At 40.9% G+C, this 14,111-nt stretch overlaps 1 protein-coding gene across 1 annotated transcript in view; it reads left to right on the top strand.

Annotated features, from left to right (window-relative positions):
- Positions 1-12,891, top strand: part of LOC120552069 (mucin-12-like) — a 28,398-nt gene extending 15,507 nt beyond the window's left edge. Inside the window, exons 8-13 of the mRNA XM_039789732.1 lie at positions 506-2,962; positions 4,906-5,033; positions 5,169-5,280; positions 6,747-7,043; positions 9,909-9,959; positions 12,127-12,891. Coding sequence (XP_039645666.1) covers positions 506-2,962; positions 4,906-5,033; positions 5,169-5,280; positions 6,747-7,043; positions 9,909-9,956 — 3,042 coding nt within the window. The 3' untranslated portion in view covers positions 9,957-9,959; positions 12,127-12,891. The remainder of the gene's footprint in view (positions 1-505; positions 2,963-4,905; positions 5,034-5,168; positions 5,281-6,746; positions 7,044-9,908; positions 9,960-12,126) is intronic.
- Positions 12,892-14,111: the final 1,220 nt, after the last annotated feature.

Raw genomic sequence — 14,111 nt, forward strand, 5'->3', positions numbered from 1 at the left:
GTTACTCAAGTAAAAGTATGTAAGTATCATCAGGAAAATGTACTTAAAGTAAAAGTACTCAATGCAGAAAATTCCTCACATCTTAGAAACTGGAAAAGATCAAAACAGTTCTGTCAATCAACTAAGTGTTTCTTTGGCTAATCATTTCAGCTGGACTTGTAGACCTATACGTTATTGGGTAGTTTAATTTATAATGAAACATTGTATTTCATAAAAACCATGTGTTAATTCATTTGTAAAATAACTCAAGGTGTTAGATTAATGTTGTGCAGTAATATATTACTATAATATTTCTCTCTGAAATGTAGCGGAGTAGAAGTAGAACATGGCAAAAGAAAAGAAAAGACTCAAGGATAGTACAAGTAGCTCAATATTTGTACATCAGTAAATGTACTTAGTTACATTCCACCACTGCTACTATGTAACTAAATCGTGATGTATGATATATGTCGATGGGTCCATGTGTCTGGATGTTTGACTGTCTGCATTGTCTGTTTGGTTGCAGGCTCTGTCGGGCCTGTCAGGCGGGAGCACTGACAGCCAGAGCAGTGAGAGGCCGGGCTCCCCCTCTCCTTCGCCTCTTACCCCTCCTCCATCATCTCTGACCTCTTCTGGAGTTGACAAATCTTTCCTTTCCCCACCCAGTCCTTCAGCAGAGCCTTCATTAATCTTCAGCCCTTCCCCATCTCCTGTCTCATTGTGTCCTCCAAAGTCAGACCTGCAGAGATCTCCAGGGACGGAGACAGCACCAGATCAGGATCAGTCTCCACCTGCTTCACCGCCTGCATTAGTGTGCGAGTACCTTTCTCCTCGCTCTCCCTCGCCCGGGTTACAGAACAAAACTCACTCCCAATCTACAACTCTCCCTTCACCCGCCGCCTTTACCTCTCTCTCCTCTACATCTTCCCCCATGCAACCTGCCTCATTGATTAGAGGGTCAGAGGAGATTAAAACTGAGGACAAGGATACTCCATGCCCCCACCTCTCTACTCTATTTTATGAGTCTGAAGGCCCAGCATGCTCTACCTGCTCAAGTGTCCCTCATGCTGCCTCAACTCCTTCTCCCATTCCAAATTTGGATTGTCTGTTTTCTGCGTCGATTGCCATGCCTTCTACACAGCCTGATTCCTCTGGGAGTCCAGTGAACACACAGTCAGAATGGACTGATGTAACTTTGCATGGAAACTCCCTCTCCGCGTCTTGTGGTGTATCATCTCTGCTTCCCTCTTCCCCTCCCGGTTTCCATTGTCCATCCTATATAGCATCTCCCCCACTTGTTGAGTCCCTCTCACAGAGTCCAGAAAACAGGCAAAAAGATTCCCTTTTCCCAGACTCAGATGGAATAGGCCTCTCTGATCCACCGACCAATACACAGAAAAAAGGGAAAGAAATACCCTCCACTGTCTCCTTGCAGTTGGACAAGGACAATCCCTCAGCTCTATCCTCTCTCATTCTGGACTCCTCTGAGTTTGGGACAAGTTGTCCCACGCTGCCCTGCCGTTCCCCTAACCCTTCCATTTCAGTTTGTCAGTCTGCCATGTCATCGCTATCACATGATTCAGATGGTCTGATAGATGCAGCTGTTGGAAGAATTTCAGACCTGACGGAGCAATCCATCTCCCAACAGGACAGACCGTGTTCTCATGATGACACAGATGACGATAACACAGACCCTGCTCCAGCCTCTCCTGTCCAAGATGTTATTAATTTTAAGATGAAACACCTTTCCTTAGACCTTGAGGATACCCATCAGAGGAATGGAAAGGGAGAGGTTGAGAGACATACTGACACTGTGCAGACTCAAGAGGCTGTTGTTTACATCACAGATACAGACAGTTACGCAGGCCTGTCAGAAGGTTCTAGATTAGTCTCTAAGGAAGTATGTAACCAAACCGAAATAGATCCACAGGTTCTGCCCTGTAGTTTGCATGATGAGCTTTCAACTGGAACCCAACCGGAAGAGTGTCAAAGGGAAATGAATGACTCAGAAAGTGAATCACTTAGAAGTTCTTCAGTTTTACCTGAAGATGTGCCAGAATCACACAGTAGAACTGAAGTGGAACCAAAGGATCTAATTAGGATTGAGAGCTTAGATCAGGTATTTCAAACCTCAGTGGATGGCTCCGAAAGTGAATATGGAGACATAGATGCATTTTTTCAGCAGCTTGATACTGAAGGGCGCGTCTATTGGGCAGAACCCATACAGATTTCCAATCCATCCAGCTTTGAAACCTCAGACGGATCTCCTGGGAATTCTCTGTTGCCTAGTGGCCCAGCTGTTCAAGATTCATTTTCATCCACAGGCAGAGCTAGGTCTTTATCTTTGTCATCCTCAACAACAATGGACACTGACCAAACGTCAAGAAATGCAACTGCCTCCTCAGATACACCCTCCTCCTTTACCCTAGCTCCATTCCCATCCCCTGCCGCAACCCCAGAACGCAAGCCATCAAGCCGCTCTGTTTCTGTCCAGATGTCTTCATCCCTATCTTCTCATATTGTCCACAGGAAGGATGTTCCCTTCATGACCGACTCAAAACGCACCCTTTTCACTAGTGTTCTCCCTTTGGACACCTCCACCCCTTTCCGTGCTGTCCAGTCATGGACAGACCTGCAGATTCAACGAAACACTCTCACCAACAAGTTATCACATGGGGCTCTTTATACTGCCCCAAAGGAGGTAACCGTATCCACTGGTGCCTCAGAAGTGACACCTGCACTGAACTTCTCTTCATCTCCGTATTTCCCTCTCCTGTCACATGATTGTGTCCCTTGGATGGAAAGAAACGACAGCACCATGTCAGTGTCTGTGGATAAAGGACTGTGGCCTGATGAGGAGGAAGAGGATGGGATTGGAAATGAAGATGAGGAGATGTTTTGGCAGGGCAATCACACAGCCGCAGTGGCATGCTGCTGCTCCTGTGACCATCAGTGTACCCAGAACACTCTGGGATACACTCCTGTGAGTAATACCACTCTCTCCATACTGTAGTGTGTCCTCATTTCACTTAATGTATTCAGTCAAACATATTCACGCCGACAGCTTCCCAGTGTGTCACGTTCCGGTTGCGATCCACTTCAGTCACAGGTCTGTTAGATTTCAATGTCCGCTGGAAGCGTTTTAGAATTGGAGACACATTTAAATTACAGTTTAGAGTTGTATTACAGACATATTTTTGTGTTTTAAAGCATGAATACAAGCGTGCAGCCCAGTATGATGTGTTACCGAAGGCGTTTATGGCTGCACTTGAATATGAAAATCTTTTGTTGATTCTAACTTTATCTCTGGTCACTCATTTTAAATGTCAATACTGCCAACCAGACAGCACAACTACTGTCATTAACGTGTATTTTTAAATCCACACGTTTAAGCTTCTTACATGTATTTGGTTGTTACTTGGTTGCAGCTCCCAAACAGGGTTGCAAGCACACAGTAATCTCCAGCCTCATAAAATCCAACATGCTGTAAACTTATCTGCCATCAGGAGTCGCAAAAGCCCCCCCCCCCATCCCTCTTGTATGTAGGCTATTCTATGTATGCAGTGAGGAGTCCCAAAGCAGCTTGCGAATTGTCTCATTGTATATGTTTAAGTTTGAGTCTATTGAATTCATGCTCACAGCACTGGATAAAAAGCAGAAATGACATCAGGTTAGGAAAATAGGTCGAGCCATATAAAAATATATAAGTATACATAATTACACTCATGCACCCATACATTTATACTCACATACAAACAGTCATCCACTTAAATTATTCATATGGTCTACGTAAGTGCCTTGAATACAGTAACATGAGATATCATTCACGGGTTGAGATGGATACATAATCCAAATGTGTTACACACAGGTTTACAGATATTTAAAATCTATCAGAAATATTCACACAGTGTCACAAGTCACGTAAATATTAAACATGATGTAAAATTATGAATTATGGTTTCTTTGGACTATTCATCTCAATATTTTTGTATTCACTGATGTTAGAAACAGGGAGAGAGCAGTGAGCTGTGACGTGTCCGTCTTCCAATGAGTCACGGTGTTTGCACTTTGATATAAGCACTATATTTGTTGTCATGTTAAAATAGTTCTTGAGACGGAGGCCTTTTCAAAGCAAGGACCATATTAACATATCAATGTCTTATTTGCATGTGGAGCTTGTGGAGCTCTCTGAGATTTGGACAGAGGTGTGTTTGCACACAGGCTGAACGCTACCTCACCAGGTTTAGTTCTGACCCTGGGGACTTTAAGGTTCATAATGAAGCTGCAGATCAGAAATATTTCAGTGCTTTATAATCCAATAGAAGTATTTTCAAACTATTGACATACATAAAGCCATTACAAAGACCCGAGAACTGGACCGACGTTGTCCCCTTTCCTGGTCTTAAGTAAAAGTAGTAATACCGCTGTGTAAAAAACATAATAGTAATGGTGCTGCATCCAAAACTTTACTTAATATTAAGTTATCCAATTAAAAGTATCAAAAATAAAAGTATTGAAAAAAAGAACATCTGTTGTCAGGTGCACATTTAAACAAATGAGAGCTGTTCCAACAGTTTATTGGCAGCAATGAAGACGGTATTGATAGATAATTTCTTTCTATACATGAAAGGGAAATACTACAATGAAAATATTACAAATAAGGATTACATTAATGCCGAATAATAAAATAAAGCAGGTCATGATTATTAACTTTTGGGTTGCAATACCCATTTACAGCATTAATACATCCATAGTCTCAATAATGTACAGGTTATCTTCAGGCATTACTTAACAGCACCCAAAGATAAAGGCACAACATTTAATTAAACACTCAACTTATGTGACTAATATTACATGGATTTTCTGTCATTCTTGAATTTTGATATTTTCTGTTATCTGCATATGTGGTTGCACTTGTTCCCACAGTACTCTCTGGATGAGTTGGAGGAGATGATGCTGTGTGTGCAGCAGTTTCGCTCGGTACTCAGCAACATGGAGGAGAAGCTCTCTGAAGACCAGGCTGCAGTTTACAGTGTTCTCTCTGAGCAGGACAGGTACACAGTCCAGTCTAAAAAAGCTTGTTAAGACCCTGACATCTCAAGATTAAAGATTATGACATTTATTGATCCCATTTGCAATAAGCAAGATGTTTTATTCAAGAGTGTATGTGTGTGTTTGTGTGTGTGTAGGGAGAGTGTTCGGGAAATAGAGGAGCTGCGGCGAGCAGTGAAACAGGAGGCTGGAGAGCTCGAGATGCAGTTGAATGAACTGGCACATCACTATGACGACAGCTTGAAAATGGTAAAACTCTCAGTCATCCCTGTCTGCCGTCAGAGTAGTCCCTGTAGAAAAGATAACCCAAAAGAAACCGAATGCCATCAGCACAAAATGCACTGATGTTAACTGATTGCTCCTGTAAACTATACCGGTTCAAATGTAATTAAATACTATACATTTTCAAATAATGTATCATTATTCTGATACTATGGTAATGGGCCATTGAGGGAACAATGTTCAATACACCCCACAATAGAAGAGAGTTGAGCAGAGCATACTGAGGACTTTGCTCCTATCTGGAGTTTTAATCAATGTGTCCTGGGGATGGCACTACGGGTGGCACTACGCTCACATCAGTCTCGCATTGCCAGCCCTTCCTCCACAGTTCTGCTACTGGAGCTAAAGCTTTATTGTGGATGGAGATTGTTTTTGTCTCAAAACGCCGCTTAACAATGAAAAGGTAGTATGGTAGATGTAACCTAATGCCTCTGACATACCAACCCGATGGTCGGACTGACTGCCTCCCCGAGTTGGACAAAAAAGTGCCTCGGAACACACTGAAAACACACGGAAATGACGAAACCATCACGTGGGTCTGGCTTCTCCAGCCGGCCATGATGGCGGCTCGTTCGGAAATACGATCTCGTATTTTACAAAAATAGTTCACTGAAACGTGATTCTGAAAACATTTTAAATCGAAAATCGGCTATACAGTTGCTGAATCTGTCTTCATTTCAGATCAACAAAGGTCAATTTAAAAGATTTTCATCAGATTTTGACAGATGTTCGTCCCAGTCATCCCACTCATCATTTCCAGGTTAGCACTCCACCAATCAGATTGGTTATTGAGTCCGACTGCCCGCCCTCCGATTCAACATGTCAAATCGGCCAAAATGAAGGACGGCGGCCCCTCCGACAGACGACGGCATAGAACACACCGAACAGACTCGAGTCACTGACCTCGCCAGACTGTCAGACGGCCGATTATCGGGTTGGTGTGTCAGGGCCTTAAGTCTGTACTGGGTTATAGTCACGTTTCATATTTTTTTTATTTTTTATTTGGTAGTATCAAAAACAAAGAATATGAGGACCAACAGCAATGCACACGTTGGCATTTGTTATGTAAGCGATAATGTAGAGCGAAGCGGTCAATGCAAATTAGAACCACGTCGGAATTGACAAATCAGAGTCAAGTATTCTACAGAGTTGTGTAGTAAGCCACTTTATTTTGATGTGACTGTATATAACAGAGAAACAGGGAGAGAGAAGGGGAGATAACAAAGAGTCTGCCAAAGTCTCGGTTACCTATACTGTATGTCTTAACCAATCGACAACCAGGACACCACACTGTTGCATTTTTTTGTTTTAATCTATTTAATATATTTTCTGCTTTTCTGTCTTGTTTAAGTAAAATGGTATTCTTTCATAAAATGTTGTTTGACTATGTGTACTGCTGTGTTTTCTGATTACCATTCTTTGTTTTTGAGTAGAAGATGCACAGACTGTTGGATGAGCAGTCCCTGCTCTGCTCTCAACTCAGAGTCTTTCTGCCTGAAACGGTGCCCACAACATCCAGCCCCGCCCCCCACAGGACAGTAGCCACTCAGTGCTGTCTGCTGCCCGGCATCTCGCCAGCTGACGTGCAGAGCGGTCACATCTCTGCCTGGAGCACCTGGAATGCTGACTCCCGTAGACAGTCACCGCCTGGATCAAAGTGCATCTGTGAGGGCCTGGGCTGTTCTCCCACTAAGACAGACAAGCTGGACATGATGGGCTTCCTCCAGAGAGTAAGAACTTCACATTATTATATGAAGGCAAACAAGTAAAGAGTGAGGAATCAGCTACGCTTACCTCCTAACCCTAACCCTAAGAGTCTCAATATTTCTGAACCAATATAGTTGAGAAGATGGTATCTTTTTTAAAGAGCCCCTATTAAACTAATTTTCAGCATTACACTTATACTCTTGGGGTATACTAGAATAGCTTTACATGCTTTGATGTTCAAATAACAAATAATATTTCTCATACTGCCCATTGCTGCAGCATCTCCACCTGAAACACTCTCAGTGAATCTTATAGCCCTTAAATTGCCTCCTCGAGTCCTCCACTTGCCTCTCTTCCTCGCGTCTTAGTCCCTCCCACCGAGGAGGCACGGGAGAGATGCAAGGAGCTTTCAGGCAGTATATAGATTTATACATCTATTACATACACAAACAACAATACAATACACAAAAAAAACAGGAAAACCTATAAAAACATAATAGGGGCTCTTTAAGAAGTTGAATTCACAATCATGGAGATATTAAAATGTATGAGGTAATCCTTATACAGTACTCTATAGGGATCATATGAGTTAATGGGAGAGACAACAGGAGACAGCAACTGATGCAAGTGGCCAAGCACAATAGTACATGATATGACCAGAAATGTATATTTCTGTGTCCGGGCTGCTGTATATTTAATAATGCACAATAATAAATATACACAATAACCACATTTGCATTTAAAATTCACTATAAGGTATACAAGTTGGATTTATGTGTATTATTTTAAGCCAAACACCAGGCGATACACAATCAATTATGGTGGAAGAGTCAGTGTCAATCACTGAACATCAGTATATACTGTATCAGGGCTCGACATTAAGGCTTGTCCGCTTGTCCTGGACAAGTGGATTTTTTGTAGGACAAGTGGAAGAGAAATTTACTTGCCCCACTGAACAAGTTAAAACTCAAACAAAACAAAATGCCATGTTAGTTCACGTTATGTGCCACTCATTTCGTCAATGTTACAGAATTGAAACAAATACATATTTTACAACACAATCCCGAGCGGCGTGGTTCGGGACCTTAGCGTTAGACCACGCCCGCGATCACGCGCTTCTCCAAAGCGAAGCAGCACGAACGCACGGCGAGAGCTACCGGTGTTAGCTTGCTAACTCCACCTTAACGTTACCTCCTCGCCACATTGTTCACAGAAAACAAGCTGAAAACAGAAGTCACTTCGTGGCGATAGCAATGTGCTTTGTGTGGATGAAGCATTATATACGTTATTATCATGTACTCATTCCGTTTATGTTACAGATTTTACTTTTCCGATTTGAAACAAATACATTAACTAACGTTAGACCCAGCAGCCGGGAGAGCGGACCGGTGACGTTAGACCCAGCCCACTGTTCAGCTCCTTCTCTAAGCGATACAGCATGAAAGCACCGCGGAACCAACAAGCCAGGCACCCGGTGTTAGTTAGCTAACGTTAGCATGCTAACTTACGCTTTAACGTTACCCCGTCCCCATATCGTTCACAGAAAACGAGCCGAATAAAGCTGTCACTCGTGGCGATAGAAGTGTGCTTTGTGCGGATGAAGCATGAAGTTAATTTGACTCTTGACGGCTGGTCTCTCGGCCTCGTAAGCTTTCTAGCTGCTCCGCTACTTGTTTGTAGCGGATTAAATATCAGGTAATAATCAACTGTAAAGTAGCTACACCTTTTTAAAGGATCCCTTGGTAAGTGAAATTGTAAAAGAAAAAAAAAACACGTTGACACCAACATTTAGTGGCAAAATCCATTGTTATGTCTACAAAATTATTTTAGATATAGTATAAGTTCAAGTCACCACTACCTCTGGTCAAAATATTGAATTAGTATCTCAATATATTGTCTCAGTATCTCAGAATATAAACAAAGAATATCAAAGTAATGAGAAACTATAAAATATTGACTTAATCTCAATATATTGGCTTAGTATCGTAATATATTGACTTAGTAACTCAACATATTGGTTCAGTATCTCAATATATTGACTTAGTAACTCAGAATATTGACTAAGAATCTCAAAGCAATGAGAACATTCAAAATATTGACTTACAATCTCAATATATTGACTCAATATCTCAAAATATCTCAATATATTGACATAGTAACTTAGAATATTGACTAGGAATCTGAAAGTAATGAGAAACTTTAAAATATTACTTAGAATCTCAATATATTAACTTCTGCACCCGCGTGCAACATATTACTTTGTATTATGAGTCTGGAGATTCTTTTTTCTTGTTGAAGGGGAAATCTATTGTTGGGACACATTTGTTTCTACTGTTTAAACTGAATTGTATTAATGTTGATAGGGTTTGGATGCTTTCAATGGTTTCTTCAAATTCTGCATTAGCAAAACACAAAATTTTTTTATAAAATGATGAATCTTTACCCGGACAAGTGACTTTTGTTCATGGACAAGTGAAACGTAAATGTACTTGTCCGAAGGACAAGTGCCTCAAAAAGTTAATGTCAAGCCCTGTGTATGTAGCTGCTGCTTTTAGCTATTCTATATACTTTTGTCTATAACCTTTACTGTTCCTGAGCTGAGGTCATACTGGTATTTAAACAGAGAAAATGATACTGTATACTACGCCGAGGGTACAGGAATAGAAGTAGTAACACTTAGTAACACAGAATTATTGCTGTGTTCAACGGTCAACCTTTTGCCATAAGAAAGCAAAAGAAATGTCCATTAACTGCAGGTTAACTGCAAAACATGTTTCTGTGGTCAGTTCAGTATATGCAGAATATCAAGTGATGTAGGCTAATTTACAAGCCATCAGATGTATATGAAATCATGCTGCCGTCTAAATGTTGTGTGTCCTGTTTTCCAGTTGAAGGAGTCTTTGCGTCATTCTTTGAACACCGACTCGTTGGAATAAAAGGTGAGTTTAATGTCTTTACATTAAATGTTTAATCATTGTTCAACAGTCTACTCTTGATTCAAAGGTCATCTATTTTCTCCATAAATGAGAGTCATTGGCATGCACATCACATAACGCCATCCAGTATCATTAAATCAATGCAAGAACAACTTACAAAAACGTATAATTAATTTACAAGGTCATTACAGAATTGAGTGTACCAATTTAAGATTTTTTCTTGGCATTTTAGGCCTTTATTTGTGATTTGATAGGACGGCTTAGACATGAAAGGGGAGAGAGAGGGAAAATGACATGCAGCAAAGGGCCGCAGGTTGGAATCGAACCCGCGGCTGCTGCCTCAAGGACTGAGCCTTTGTATATGGGCGCAGTCTACCAGGTGAGCTACCCAGGCGCCCAAATTTGACATATTTTAATGAACAACTGAATGATGGACATTTCACTAATGTAATATTTTCCAAAAAACTCTATACACTAAATTGACTCAAACTATAGATAATACCTTAAAGGAGAATTCCGGGCAATTTTTACGTTAATCTTGATCGCTATATCGCTCATATTATGCTTATTTTCAGATTCATAATTGTATTTAGAGGTTGTACCAGAACCAGTTGTTTAATTTTCAGTGTTGAGCTCTCTGTTTTAGCTACAGAGTGAGACATCTCACTTCTGTTCCATCTTTGTTGGGAGTCGCACATGCTCAGTAGCTAGGTAAGGACTACTAGCCAGTCAGAAGCAGAGTATGAGGGCGTGCCCTGACAGTAGCTAGGTAAGGACTACTAGCCAGTCAGAAGCAAAGTATGAGGGTGTGCCCTGACAGTACCTAGGTAAGGACTACTAGCCAGTCAGAAGCAGAGTATGAGGGCGTGCCCTGACAGTAGCTAGGTAAGGACTACTAGCCAGTCAGAAGCAGAGTATGAGGGGGGCCCTGCAGGTACCTAGGTAAGGACTACTAGCCAGTCAGAAGCAGAGGTATGAGAGTGCCCACGGCAGTACCATAGGGACTACTAGCCAGTCAGATGCAGAGTATGAGGGGTGCCTGAGTGACCGTCGTAGGGACTACTAGCCAGTCAGAAGCAGAGTATGAGGGCGTGCCCTGACAGTACCTAGGTAAGGACTACTAGCCAGTCAGAAGCAGAGTATGAGGGCGTGCCCTGACAGTACCTAGGTGAGGACTACAAGGGTTCATCACGGAAGTAAAGGCTGGACTACAATAGAGCTGTTTGGAGCAGTTTGTGAACAGTGTTTTCTGTTGGAGATGGAATTCACTTTATAGACACTTCCGCTAAACGGTTTAGGGCCAAAATACATTTCTGATCTGCTACTACACTATGACCCACCCAGACCTCTCAGGTCGTCTGGGACAGGTCTACTTGTTGTCCCCAGAGTCAGAACTAAACAGGGGGAAGCAGCGTTCAGTTTTTATGCTCCACATATCTGGAACAAACTCCCAGAAACCTGCAGGTCCGCTGCAACTCTCAGTTCTTTTAAATCTAAGCTAAAGACCTATCTTTTTGATGTTGCTTTTCTTTAAATAATCTATTTTATTAATTTTAATTTCTTATACTGCACTGTAACTTTTATTCTTATACTGCACTATCAATTTTATTCTTGTTTTAATTTGTTTATTAATGTTTTAAAATTGTTTTAAATTGTTTTCTAACTGCTCTTTAATGTTTTATGTAAAGCACTTTGAATTGCCCTGTTGCTGAAATGTGCTATACAAATAAAGCTGCCTTGCCTTGCCTTGCCTATATATCCCTGCGATCAAGGCTTTAAATTAACACCCGCCAACCCGCCAAATGCGGGTAAAAATTAAGTTGGCGGGTAACATTGCAAAGTTACTAGCCGTTTTGGCCAGTGATGAATAAAGCAAATAACTCACTTTTGGCTCAAAACTCTGCTTAAAAACCAAAACGTAGCGATGTAAATGTAGCCTAAGATTGGATAAGGATTACAATTTTAGAAAATTTTATGGAACCCCAACCCAAGTTCGCAACCTCAGACAACTCAAGATGGCATTTTGCTAGTGTTACTAACAATTATTACAATTTATACCCTCAATAATCCATAATTGTAGGTTATTTGCCTTTGTATTATCCATTATTGGGCTTTTAAAATGTTTTTATTTGTGCTTATTTCACAACCTTTATATCATCCTGTGTTTCAGGTGTCCGCGTGCTGCATGGGGATTGCATCTGACTCCTGAAAATCTGAAGTTTCCTGTAGTCTTCCATCCACTGAAGAATATGCCTTATTTTTTCGTATTTACAGTTTTGTGATAAATGTCTCACATGTGACTGTAGAACCACTACAAGCTGCATGACATGCAAACAAGAAATATGTAATAATCCTAGGACCTAAAACAAAAAGCAATAGTAACAGCACAGGGTATGCTGTTTGTTCATTATTTAAAATTCTTATTTACAAGGTAAAATGGAGGATGTATTTAATGTATGTTATTACACACTATGCCTCTGCTTAGTGAATGCACAATGCTTCATATGAATAATTGCACTACACTCTACCTAAGAACCGTGAAACATGTTTGTGTTGTTGTTGTGTTCAAGTACTCCGTGAGTCTTTGTTTCATTGTCTAAAAACACATTGGGGCTGTCGTGCTGCAGCACACACTTGAGAGCAGGATGTACCAATTACCAGAGTACAATCGCTCATCAAGACTTCAAAAGGCTTTGATTTATTTGGAGCATCACAAGTGTTTTATTTTGTAGGAAACAGAGCCAATATAACTCACCTGCCTTAGAAAGAACATGACCAGAACCATACACAATGTCACTTTCCTAACAATTAAGATGATATACTTGTGCAATATCAAAAAAAGTGTCAACGTTTTTATTTTCTTAATACTTCTTTGGTTTTTGGTGAGTGTAATGATGCATGCATTTTATTGGCATAAACAAGGGCTGTAACTTGATATTGGTTAATCTAGTCTCTTGGACTTGGAGGATTGGTAGATTAATACCATGAGAGTTCAAAAAACATGCAATTGCTTTATGATTTTTAAAGGAGGTAAAGTTGATTCACTTTATAGCACGTTCCTAAATCAGACGTCATGAAGTGCTTCACAATAAGCGACTAAAGCAACACCTAACACACAGACACAATGTAATGTAATAGAAACCAAAACATTCAGGGATAAGGACTTTGTTTAATCAGCATTAAGCTGTCCAAACAGATCCCGGCCCCTCGCAGGTTTGAATCTGGCCCGCATAATAATTTCTCATTCAGTTGGGAGTAAAACATGCTCTGGTTTATTGGCATTTCTTTAAACCAATCAAAATCATGATGGGCGGCGCTAAGCACTGGACGGAGTCACGTTTTGCCTCTGCAAAATATCCTCGGGAAGGAACTTGTTTTGGTGCAACATGTGTACGTTCAAACGTAGTTTTAGTCGTGCAACAGAAAACTCAGATTGGACAGATAGTCTAGCTAGCTGTCTGGATTTACCCTGCAGAGATCTGAGGAGCAGTTAACCATAATCCTCACAAATCCACCGGAGTTTAGAACGCCAACACAAAGAAAGAGGAAGGGGACAGACATCCGGCCAAAAAGAGGGCGATCTGGCAGAAATTCCAATGTGGAACGTCATGGAGTTTTCATATTCTGGCATATTCAGGTTGCTGCGAGTCGGCTGTTTGGTGACCTGCTTTTAAAAATGCAATCTTTGTTTTGCTTGGTTTGCTAAACTTTGTGATGGATAGGGAACTTTTTGTAGACTTTTTTTTTTAGGGCTTTATGTCAACAAATATGGGACAGAAGTCGAAAGCAACAAAAATGATGAAAAATGCAACCAATGCAAAAGAAAAGCGACATGCAGTAATACAGTCATAGATATTTGACTTTTCTCAATAAAATCTACATGTCTGGGCCTTGATGTGATTCTCATTTTCCATGGTGGCCCTTAGTGAAGTTGAGTTTGACACCCCTGTTCTAAAGGAAGCATTATGTTGAGGGTTAGATAAACACTGTCTAATTTTAGGTTTAATAGCCCTCTATGACATGATTTTTTATATTTCAGGGAAGCGAATATTCTACCCCTTTTTGGGAGATGGTTGGTCCCTAATAATATATCCACCATGACATTTGCCCCAATGCCATCAATGATGTCTATTATACAGTAGTTATAGCCTACTG

Source organism: Perca fluviatilis, chromosome 22 (genome assembly GCF_010015445.1).
Source record: "Perca fluviatilis chromosome 22, GENO_Pfluv_1.0, whole genome shotgun sequence".
In the NCBI taxonomy this organism is placed as follows: Eukaryota; Metazoa; Chordata; class Actinopteri; order Perciformes; family Percidae; genus Perca; species Perca fluviatilis.